General features: G+C 38.3%; 1 protein-coding gene across 1 annotated transcript in view; it reads left to right on the forward strand.

Moving 5' to 3' along the window:
* Positions 1-12,206, forward strand: part of LOC145989016 (neuropeptides capa receptor-like) — an 84,887-nt gene extending 72,681 nt beyond the window's left edge. The window contains exon 3 of the mRNA XM_083124316.1: positions 10,017-12,206. Within this exon, the coding sequence (XP_082980442.1) occupies positions 10,017-11,062 (1,046 nt within the window). The 3' untranslated portion in view covers positions 11,063-12,206. The remainder of the gene's footprint in view (positions 1-10,016) is intronic.
* The last annotated feature ends 427 nt before the right edge of the window (positions 12,207-12,633 follow it).

Consider the following 12,633-nt stretch of genomic DNA (forward strand, 5'->3'; position numbering starts at 1 on the left):
TGATTAATCTTCTTCTAATTTCAAACGAGGATGTTCATCACTACACGCTAATTCGTTCACTATCACGTTTGGTCAAAAGTCAAACTACCAAGCATGAACATTGCATCGAAGTTTGCCCGAGATGCCTAACCACGTTCGACGATCGTGACCGACGTGATCATCAAAATCTTCATAGTCGTCAAATTGCTCTGGAGAAACTTGCCGAACATAAAATTTATTGCGGTGACAACAGACCGGCTAGAATGTTGATGCCCGAAACGAACGAAGTCGAAGAATTCAAAATGCACAAGGCATTGTTAGCACATCCCGCAATCATCGTCGCAGATTTCGAGGCGTTCCTCAAACCACTCTCCTACTGCGAACCGGATCCTGAAATTTCCTCCACAACGCCGTACCAGCTTCATCAACCTAATAGTTTCGGCTATGTTGTTGTGCGACGTGATAAAATAAATGAAGCATATATATACCGCGGGCCAAATGTAATCGAACACTTCCTGGAAAAAATGGTGGAGGAGGTTGAGGTAATTGGTAGCGTACTGCTTACATCAAAACCGATGGCACCTTTAACTGAAAATGAACTTCAAAATTACAATTCCACTGAGGTGTGTCCGGTATGTGATCAAAGTTTCACTGATGAGAACAAAAAAATATTCCACCACGATCATTTCAGCGCAAACCACATAGGTGGAATTTGCAACACGTGCAATCTTAAAACCCAGAAACCTAAATTCATCCCCATATTCTTTCACAACGGAAGCGGATATGATTTTCACCACCTGGTGAGACATCTTGGCTACGATCCGAAACGTATAGGTGTCTTGGCCGAGAATGAAGAACGCTACATTAGTCTCAGCAAGCAAGTGTCGATTCCGGGAACGAAAAATACAATCGAGATGCGCTTTTTGGATTCGTATAGATTTCTCTCTGCAAGTCTGGATGCTTTAGCGAACAAACTCACCGACGATCAATTTAAAATAACTAGAGCTAGTTTTCCCAACGTAGACATAGAACTCGTTAGACGTAAAGGGATTTATCCTTACGAATACGTTAGTGATGGTTCTAAATTTAACGACGACGCTCTTCCACTTCCAAGAGAATTTTACAGCAGACTCAGAGAGAAAGAAATCGCGGAAGAAGAATACCAACACGCGCAACTCATGTGGGAGAAATTAGAATGTACGACACTCGGAGACTACCACGACGCATACTTAAAACTGGACGTGACGATACTCGCGGATGTTTTTCAAGCGTTCAGGAAAACGGCAACGAATATTTATAAATTAGATCCAGCGTATTTCTACAGTCTACCGGGATTAGCGTGGTCGGCAATGTTATTCCAGACAAAGGTCAAGCTGGAACTGATATCGGACGTTGACATGTTGCTATTTATCGAAAGAGGGATACGAGGTGGAATGGTGCAATGCGTACAGAGACATGCAAAAGCTAATAACGTACACATGAAAGAAGATTACGATTCAAATCGAGCATCGAATTACATCTTCTACGCCGACGTTAATAATCTCTACGGACATGCCATGGTTCAGAAACTTCCTTACGGGGGATTCGAATGGTTAGATCCCACTTCGATAGACATTATTCATTTCGACGATAGCGAGTGTGGTTTCTTCGCAGAGGTAGATCTCCAATTCTCTGATCACCTGCACGACACGTTTTCGGATTTGCCTCCGACTCCCGAAATCAAATGTCCACCCGACTCGGTTCAAGACAAGCTTTTGTTAACATTGGACTCTAAACAGAGATACGTCGTCCACTACAAGAATCTCCGGTTTTTGATTGGGAAGGGTGTTCAGATAGTAAATGTTAGAAGAATACTAAAGTTTAAACATTCCACGTGGTTAAGACCTTACATAGAAACTAACACACAACATAGAACAGCTGCCACTTCCGATTTAGACAAGGACTTCTTTAAATTAATGAACAATGCGGTGTACGGAAATACCATGGAGAATGTTAGAAAGCACGTAGACGTGAAATTAATTTCCGATAAGAATAAATGTCGGAAGTGGATAGCCGATCCTAGATTCAAGTCGAGAAAAATTTACAACGAGAATTTGGCACTTTTCAATCTAGATATAAAATTGATGAAATTCAGAAAACCAATTTACGTTGGCGCAACGGTTCTCGACTTGTCGAAACTTTACATGTTCGAATTTCATTACGACGTGATGAAACCCTTCTACAATGATAAGATATCACTTTTGTACACGGACACCGACAGCTTCATTTACAGCATACAAACACCTAACCTATACGAAGACATAAAAAATCCTTCCATGCTTGAGTATTTCGATACTTCTGTGTATCCTCAACCCAACAGATTTGGGATTCCATCTCGTAACAAAAAAGTCCTAGGTAAACTATAAGATGAATGTAACGGTGATATTATTGTAGAGTTCGCGGGTTTGCGTTCGAAGATGTATGCCATGAGAACAGAGAGTAGCGTCACGAAGAAAGCAAAAGGTGTGGGCAAGAATACGGTGAAGAACAAACTCACCTTCCACGATTACATCGATTGCCTTTACTCACAATCGACGATACTAAGTATAGAACAAAGAATCCAAAGTGTAGACCACGTGATTACAACAAACGAAGTTAGGAAAGTAGCATTAGATCCGCACGACGATAAAAGATGTATTTTGTCTTGTGGAATCCACACGTTGCCTTGGGGACACTATCGTTTAGAAAATAGTAAAAATTGTAGGCAATGCAATTGAAAAAAATAAACTTAAATAACTATAAAATAAAAAAAAACTTTAACTGTCTCACATACACAATAAAGAACTAGCAAGGACAATGAATCTCTTTGGTTTCCGAAAGCAAACAATGGAGATTGTACATCGCAAGGCAGATCATGAATTTCTACCTTCCATGCTATCTAAACTCAACGGCCTGTTGATCAATCAATTTTCGGAACGCTGCTCTTCTTGCTGGAACAGGGACGATTTCGGATTCGCGACGATCGACGTGACGAGGAAACCCAACGACGGAAAATACAGAAACAAAATCAACGACTTTCAAAACGTTGCAACGTTGTGAGAAACGTTTCTCAAACTCACTTTCAAACTCGGTCTCGTATTGTTTGTAATATCCAACCCACTGTGGATTATTTTTGCAATAAACAGGATGCAGTGCAGCCAATATACACCAAAGAAAACACTTGTTATCGCTGTTCTGTATATTTAACACAGCCCTCTTGTGTTGAATGTTCGGTGGAAGAGGAACGTAGCTGGAAGCGCGAAGAGGCGAGAATTGGTTCACGTAAACAGTTAACGTGTGAGGACTTCCACATAGAGACCATCCCGACCCTTTAGCCTCGAAATCGTCGTGTTTCTTAACCAGCTCATTGGTAACTTTATAATAGAAGTTGTCTAAATTTTCGACGTCGGCAAAATAAAGTGTCTGGTTTTTTGTACGATGATAAAAAATACTCGTTGTGCCATCAACTTTCTCGTATTCAGAAAACAGAACAACGTATACTTTTATAGAGTTGTTTTCAAGTTTATCTTTCAAAATATTTAGTACAGGTGTTTTCGTTTCATCCAAGAAACTTAGAATGTCACGGCCTGGTTCTGACTTAATTGAAAAATCCTGGAGTTGGTCGTTGAATGCAGATCTAATTGGTTTGCGTTCATTGGATAATTTAATTTGCTTGGAAGTGGAAGCTTCCGTATCTGCATTATCGATTTTTCCTTTTCGATGCTTGTCCGGTCGATGGTTTGCAAATTTTGAGGTGTTTACTTAAATTTGCAATGCTGATCATTTTTCCGCATCGAGCACAAGGCTTAGAAGGTAACGAACAATTAATTCTCGAACCTGTTTCGCTACATCTTACCCTGTGTACCGATAAATTGTTCCTTGAGATTAGCTTCCCACAAGTAACACATTCAGTTTTATCATTTTTACAATTGAAACTGGTGGTGGATGCCATTGCTTTTTCGAAAATCACAGAAATCAAAAAGTCTAGTATATAGCGATACAATTTTCAGGTATGTTATTTATATATAATTTCTTGAGGTGAAATAGAAAATGCACGATCACGTCAAAATTCAATCTGGTCGAAATTACTATGAAAAACCACGTGAAACACCTTTGAACTTGAAATAATAGATGGTATGTAGCTTCAAAGAAAGTTAAATACCTATTTTTTTTACAAAAAACGAGGAGCGCTGCAACAGGACGTCCGTACTCTACAATTTTCAGGTATGTTATTTATATATAATTTCTTGAGGTGAAATAGAAAATGCACGATCACGTCAAAATTCAATCTGGTCGAAATTACTATGAAAAACCACGTGAAACACCTTTGAACTTGAAATAATAGATGGTATGTAGCTTCAAAAAAAGTTAAATACCTATTTTTTTACAAAAAACGAGGAGCGCTGCGACAGGACGTCCGTACTCTTCGGCTGCTCTCACGAGACTGACTGATCTGCAGTGTATGCCGTCTTATATAATAAAAGCGCGGACCGTATTGAAAACACCTGTAATAATTAACCAATCAGAAGACGCCACGTTAGATATGACTCATCACATTACGTCATAACTTGTTGCAATATGTTGTGTAATAGTTTACTCCCTTATAGTTAATACAACGAAGGGCATTAGATATGAGTCATCACAATGTTACGTAATAACTTGTTGCAAAAACGTTGTGCAATAGTATACCCTTATAAGTAATACAATTAAGAGGTATTTAATATGAGTCATCACAATGTTAGTTACATGGTTCTAGTTAGGATGATGATTTTTTTTTTGGTTTGTTGGATAGGGGTTGAAGAAGACTATTTGTTGTAGTGACCACAGTATTGTTTTTTTTTTGTGTGTGTGTGTGCGTTTTCTGTTCTCTTACGAGAATTAATATAGGTTGCCATAGAACCCTCCAATTCATGACTTAGGAAAAATCTGTTTGCGGATTCATCACGTACGCCTATACATGAGTAAAATGTGAATAGAACCTATGTTCGGAAATCCAAAATGGCGACCGGAAGTAGGATTATCTTAGAAACAGTAAGACTTAGGAAAAATCTGTTTGCTGATTCACCACGAACGCCTATATGTAAGTAAAATATGAATAGAACCTATGTTCGGAAATTCAAAATAGCAACCGGAAGTGGGGTTATCTTGGAAACGGTAAGACTTAGGAAAAATCTGTTTGGTGATTCATCGTGTACACCTATATGTGAGAAAAAGTATGAATAGAAGCTATGCTCGGAAATCCAAAATGGCGACCGGAAGTGGGGTTATCTTGGAAACGGTAAGACTTAGGAAAAATCTGTTTACGGATTCATCACGTACGCCTATATGTGAGAAAAAATATCAATAGAACCTATGCTCGGAAATCCAAAATGGCGACCGGAAGTGGGATTATCTTGGAAACGGTAAGACTTAGGAAAATTCTGTTTGCGGATTCTTCATGTACACCTATACGTGAGAAAAAGTATGAATAGAACCTATGCTCGGAAATCTAAAATGGCGACCGGAAGTGGGGTTATCTTGGAAACGGTAAGACTTAGGAAAAATCTGTTTGAGGATTCATCACGTACGCCTATATGTGAGTAAAATATGAATACAACCTATGTTCGGAAATCCAAAATGGCGACCGGAAGTGGGGTTATCTTGGAAACGGTAAGACTTAGGAAAAATCTGTTTGAGGATTCATCACGTACGCCTATATGTGAGTAAAATATGAATACAACCTATGTTCGGAAATCCAAAATGGCGACCGGAAGTGGGGTTATCTTGGAAACGGTAAGACTTAGGAAAAATCTGTTTGAGGATTCATCACGTACGCCTATATGTGAGTAAAATATGAATACAACCTATGTTCGGAAATCCAAAATGGCGACCAGAAGTGGGGTTAGGGGCCAGGAATCTTAAAAAAATATTATTTGTTTGTTTGCTTGCGTCACAATATAGGCGCGCGCGCGCGTGTGTGTGGCACATCGTTTCCGAAAGAGGTTTACAAAGGTCACAATATATAAACATTGGTCCCGGAGTTGGAAAATTACGATAAGGTACATTCATCCTTCAAAGAATGGGAGAGAGTACATTATTTACTCATCACGCTGTGTCAGCGCAACGAATGAATGCGCGGAACGTGGAGAGAAAGTGAGGTTTTGAGGTTTTGGTGAACCTCAATTAATAAAAATGAGTTTTTGAGATTTTGGTGATCCCCAAATGAGTAAAGTGAGTTTTTGATGTTTTGGTGCTCTTTTCTTCGCTGCAAAACATCGTCAGCGCAATAAATGAGGCGCGGAACGTGGAGAGAAAGTGAGTTTTTAAGGTTTTTTTGATCCCCAATTGATGTTGGTGAACTCTCTAATCTGCACTACTCTAAAGTAGGTCAAAGCATGTAGAGGCTCTCGTTTAGTTTAGCACGTAATAAAAAAAAAGATAGGTTAAGTTATATCACGTAAGATCGTGGTATACCTACCAAGTGTAAGTGGGAAAAAAAAGAAATTTTACTAAAACATCGCTAAACGCTAAAACGTCGACAAAAAATTGTCAAAATATGTCAAAAACTGATATTCAATTGATAAAAAAAGGCTACAAATGCATACCTACCAAGTATGAGTGGGAAAAAAAATAATTCATTGAAAATTGTACTAAAAACATCGCTAAACGCTAAAACATGGACAAAAAATTGTCAAAATATGTCAAAAAATGATATTCAATTGATAAAAAAAAACAATACCTACTAAGTATTATTTTGAAACGCCCCAATTACACTACTCAGGGTCTACACAGCAATTCCTTGCGTACAAAAAAAAACCAAATTTATTTTCTTTTGTCACGATCGATTATTCAGTCTCCAAAAGGGGCATGAGAATAGAGAGCTAATCGATCTTTCTTTGTGATTGGACGGTTATACAAAATATTGGAGTAGAAATGTCTAAGGCTTCGTGTTGGACGTACTTTCACTTGGTATCATTCTCAGTTCCGAAAATGCATGCATAAATTATTAGAGTTCACTCTCCGAAAGCACTGTACCAATATATTCGGCACGTTAATTTACATCCAAGAGTCTAAAAAGGGGGGGGGGGTAATGTGTTGGAGAAAAAACTCCGAACAAAACAGCTCGCTGAATAATCACACAAAAGGGAGAGTAATTGTACAGTTGAAACAGGGCAAGTCGGTAACAGGATCAAAGAAATCTATAAACGTCCACTTTACCTTGAAGCAATCCTTCTGATGGTCCTTATCACAATCGCAAGCACATGGTATGGATCACGTAACTGCATTCGTGCGCCTCTTCACGACTCTAGAAATCGTGGCTTCCAAAGTTGTATTCTCATCTCACCATTGCAATGCGTGGGCGAAGGAATTGCGTACAGGCAAGGCGATCCTGCTCCGCTGCTAGTTGACTGTATGTGGCTGTTTCGAAGACCGGATGCGAACTGTGTTACTGACGATCGGGAATCGTGCAAGAAAAGGGAAAGGGGGGGGAGGAGAGTATAATTTAGCTTATCTACGACAGATGGCAACACCATCTAAATGCCGTAGCGCTATCGTATTTTGCGGAGGAGAGTTTATTTTCTCCGAAATAAACTCTATAGACGTACAAAAAGTACGAGTAATATTCCCAAATTGAATATATAATATTTGGAATGTTACAATATAACAAGTGTTGCCAACTCCAATCTGGGAATAGTAAAACAACGAACGCGGATATATTTCAAGAGTACAGGAGAAAAACGTGATAAGTCCAATGTTATCGATTTGCTGTTTTCGATGGCATTAAATAGCTCCGTCAGTGTAGTTTTGTATGGTGTAACTCTAGAGACGAAAAACTCGGAAAGTCCTGAGAAATGTGATTTTTTTAAAAAAACAAATGGTATATGATGCATATAATAGAAAACCAATAAGTCTTGAAACTTAGAATTTGTTTGTAAAAACTGGAAAATGTGAATTACCACGTTTTCCATCCTGGATGCTTAACACACACTTACTCACACATACACACATCATTACACACACATACACAGGGTGTTTGAGAAGTCCGACACCAATTAAAAATTCTGTTTAAGTGTAAATAACGGAAAATGGAAAGGGAGAAAGTTGTTGGAATTATGTTGTTTTTAATCTAAATTCATTGAATTTTCACTGTAGAATGCGCTGCTGACGTGTACACCTGACCAAGCCTCAGTGAGAATGGAAATGCCTTGTTTCCACATGCTTTGTCCTTAGAGGAGTCTTTTACGTTATCGCAAAACCTTACTGTACTACGCAAATGAAGAATTAATGACAATGAGTAGAGAGTTCTTCTGCCTAGTACAGTATGGTTTTAGGAGACGAACAGTTTGACCGATAAATCTATGATACATTTAGCAGTAATTTAATAGGCCTATCCGTTCACCAAAGTGTGTTTTATAGTTGTATACATAATATGTGACACTTTTTCTCAGCTTTACTGTTCAGTACCCTAAAATTGACTCTCTGAAAGAACTAGACAGTTAACAGGTAGCAGTATATAGCCTCAGTTAATTAACGTCATCGTGAAATCTTAGCGTACATTCAAATTGAGATTTTTTTATTTTCAATTGTTGACTCGTATTTTGTTACGGTTAAGGAACTTATATTTTCATATTTAAGGCTGGAATATAGCGTCAGTACTGCCGTATTTACACTAATTTTTAATAATAAAATCAAAACAATAAATGAAATTTGTACAGAATACGGTTAGGAGGTTCTATAGAGCGACCACAAGGAAAAAAACCTTGAACTAAAAGTCCCCGCGCAGTTTTCCCTTCGTCCGTTCCGCTCGGACCATAAGGAAACATGGTTCACTCTCCCCCTCCACTCCTCGCGGGAGTATGGTGCACAGGAGTCGCGGGTCTGCGCAGGTTTCTTTCCTTGTGGTCCCACTATAGTAACGATCATAGTTAGCCAACTGGCAACACTGGGTGGAGAGAGAAAGAAGGGCTTAACCTTGAGCTGCCCATTCTGACATAAGAGAGTATAGCAAAGTACAGTTAAACTCCGATTTTACGTTCGCGGGTATTTTCGTGCATTATGCACTTAATCCTCATTCTTCCGATAGAGCAAAATTTTATATTGATTGATTGATTGATTTGGTGTTGTAAGTCCAATTTACGCACAGTAAGGCTAATCGGGACTAGACCTACAGTTTAAAGTAGGATCCGTACCACTATGTGCCTCCACCGGGTACCAAACCCGGGACCCCTTGATTACAAGGCGACGAGGCGACCACTGCGCCATCGGGGAGGCCCCAAAATGCTATAAAGGTTTTCCTCAAGTTTACATTTACCTGCATGTAAATGTATCCCCCTTAAAAGCGTAAAATCAAGGTTCTGATGTATATACAGGGTGGGCCAAAAGTAGGTTTACAGTGTATAGTATATTCGTGATGGGATAATAGTAAGAAATATTTATGTTAAATTAATAAATAATAAAATATGCACCAGACCTTATCCCAATGGACTTCTTTTGGGGAGGATAGTGAAAAATAACATTTATGAGAGAAGGTCCAAAACAGTGTGCGAAATGAAAGAGTCCATAACATATTTTGTGGACATTTTGAGATTGTGTCTAAATGTGTGTCAAAGTGTATCGTATAGGTTGGATGCATGTTATAACGTTCATGGAGGACATTTCGAGCACTTAAAAGATTTAACAATGTTAAACAAGTACACAACCTACTATCACAATGTTAAACAACTTAACGTAAATGTTAAACTAACTAAATGTCAATATCTGGGAAGAACCATCAATGAATGTACATAAAAGCAATTTAAATGCTATGAATAATAATAAACCAACCCATTATTTATTACTTGAATGTCATTCTTTATTACCATTATCCTATTATTGTATTCCTACTTTTGGTCTACCCTGTTTGAAATAGCTGAATACCGCTTGTTAAGTATATTTCTTCCAAGAAACAATTAACATTTAGTCCGTAGCAACCTACAGTATAATTAGTATTGTTGCTGAAAATAATTACATGTAACTATAGAAAAGCTTTCTACTTACAGCATCTGTGGTCGTCGCATTCTTCCTCTGCTGGGCGCCATTCCATGCTCAAAGGCTCCTGTACGTCTACGCTAAAGATTCACCCAACTACTTGGAGATAAACGCGTGGATGTACTACATCACGGGATGTTTCTATTACTTCTCTTCAACTGTGAACCCTATTCTCTACAACATCATGTCCGCCAAGTACAGGGTGGCCTTCAAGGAGACTCTGTGTGGCACGTCTGTAGGGTTCACCTCAAATATGTCGCGAGAGGCATCTAGCGTCAGGGATTCGAGTCACTGGGTAAGAACGCGTTCCGTTAACGAAAGAGCCAACAGCTTCATTTATAAACAGGTCGACAGGAACGGTGCTGGTAGACATTATTCTGCTCCCGAATCTCCGCAAGCTTTGAAGAACTCTTGGTCGCTCACTTGCGAGCAGAACTACCTCAGGGACAGATACTGGCGTCAGAATAGTGTTGGTTGTGAGAATTTGAGCAAAGAAGCTCGAAACTCGCACGAGCTCGATGACTTGGAACCTGACGAGTCTGTGATACTCGAACTGTTCGATCACCGAGTGCACAGGGAACCGCTCATCCCTCGACACAAACTCGAAGCGAACCGTTGCGAGGTTAAAAACTGCAAGAAAACCACAACGCCATCTACAGCCATAGTTGTGATGTCATCTGCAAATGGCAGGGCTAAGTCCATCAGTGCCAGGAACGGTTCCGTTCCCCTATCCAAGGACGACTCTAGACAATCTTTCAAAGTGTCCCCTTCCGGCACTGCGGTCAACTGCTTAGTATCCCCCTCAGCCCATTCCAACAACAGCAGATTCTCCTCTGTGACGACGGTCAGCAACCTGACCTCCTCAAAGCTGGCCAGCGACTCAAACAACGTCCCCCCGAACCCTTGCTGCGCTGGCGTCATTGACAGCGGTGATGACGACGATGATGACGACACCGCTTATAGTAGTGAAACCGACGCTCTAACTTCTGCCCCAAACAACATCACGATATGCAGGGAACAGAAACTGTCTCCTGGCCATACTGAAACCAGAGTGTAGACTTTAAAATGTTCAAACTTTTCACCTTTGTACATAAATGTGCAAGGGCTTGCACCTCGCCGAGTTGAATACTGACTTGAAGACCAAGCCATATTCTTCTAATAATGAAAGAAAAGTGTCCACACACAAAAGAAAACATCCAACCAACAGTTGCTTGTTTAAAATAACACTGAAATTGTCTCAGGAGACACAAAAAAGTGATAACTGTACATACTATGAAACAGAACAGGACTTCTTTTGTTATATAAAAGAAGATAAAGTATATAAAATACCGTCCTCTTACGTATATGTGTTTGTTATGTTCATTTTCTCAGTGAAGTTTTGTTGATATAATATTATTTAAAACAGTATGTTTTTCGTAAACGTTCAACTTGGTTCCAAGTCGATATTTCTTGTGTATAGGGTGCAATGTTTGTTGTATTATAAAACTATAATCTTGTAAAGAGGTGCTCATGAAAGTTCAAATTAAGTTGTCTTATTTTCAACAAATAAATAAATGTATATAAAAAAATGTTATCTGTTTCTAGTTTCAATTGCATTCATTTTCAAATATTAATGCAGTACAATTTTTTTCACGGTATCATATTTGGTAACAGGTAATTTAATAACTAATTCAAAGAAGCAGTTCAACGTTTAAATATGATATTTAAATTGTATGTGTGTGCTAAACTATTTGTGCGTAATCAAAATTATATTTTTAGACCAGACATTGTAAATATGAAATGTATAAGTAAACAATTATAAGTGAGGAATGATGTGCATTCTTGGGATTTGTGTTTTAGATATTTTTTATATTGATGTCCATTCTTGCATCATTTTCAGTCTTGAACAAAAATGAATTGGCAAAAATACACAAAAGAGATTCTTGTAATGACAGTAGTACCAGAAGAAGACAGTGTAATCCAAACTGTAGGTTTCCGAGTTGATAGGTTTTAAGGAAATAGAAGATAATGTTACTTCATGACAGGTAAGTAGTATAATATTTAAGTTATACTTAATGCAATAAGTTGCTTGTTTGTTTGTTATGTTGATCAACCATATCTTTGTCAGATCTGCCTTAGCAAGGTGCGGAACCTAAGGAATGGAATGTTATGAGCGAAGTCTACAGCAAAAATTTTCAGATGAATGCAACTGGTCTTGAACAATTGGGAATTTTAGTCTGTGTCAAACATTGTTGTCTTTCATAGTCGTAACAACGAGTGTACTGGTTAATAAACAATGAATATATACGTTACTTACTCCTGAGTAATTAGAGTGTGCTGTAAGTTACCACGAAATATTTTAAAACAAAAACTGTGGAAATTTCTATTTTTTCCCATTTCCAGTGAATCAATAATGTGGTGCTTTTATAATTAATAAAAAATCCGTTTGATATGACAGTTTATTATTTTACTTATAAAAGTGTATTTTAATTACATTCAAAACGTATTTATATTATAATCTCATGTGTTTTTGCATTTCCTACATCAAATCGTAACTACGAACTATTTTCCATTCATATAAAGCATTAATGCAAGTTTCATTTATGTAACAAATACTTAGATTGTCATTTCAGTAATGTCCAATAGTTC

This window comes from Lepisma saccharinum, chromosome 6, assembly GCF_977018435.1.
Source record: "Lepisma saccharinum chromosome 6, izLepSacc3.1, whole genome shotgun sequence".
Taxonomy (NCBI): domain Eukaryota; kingdom Metazoa; phylum Arthropoda; class Insecta; order Zygentoma; family Lepismatidae; genus Lepisma; species Lepisma saccharinum.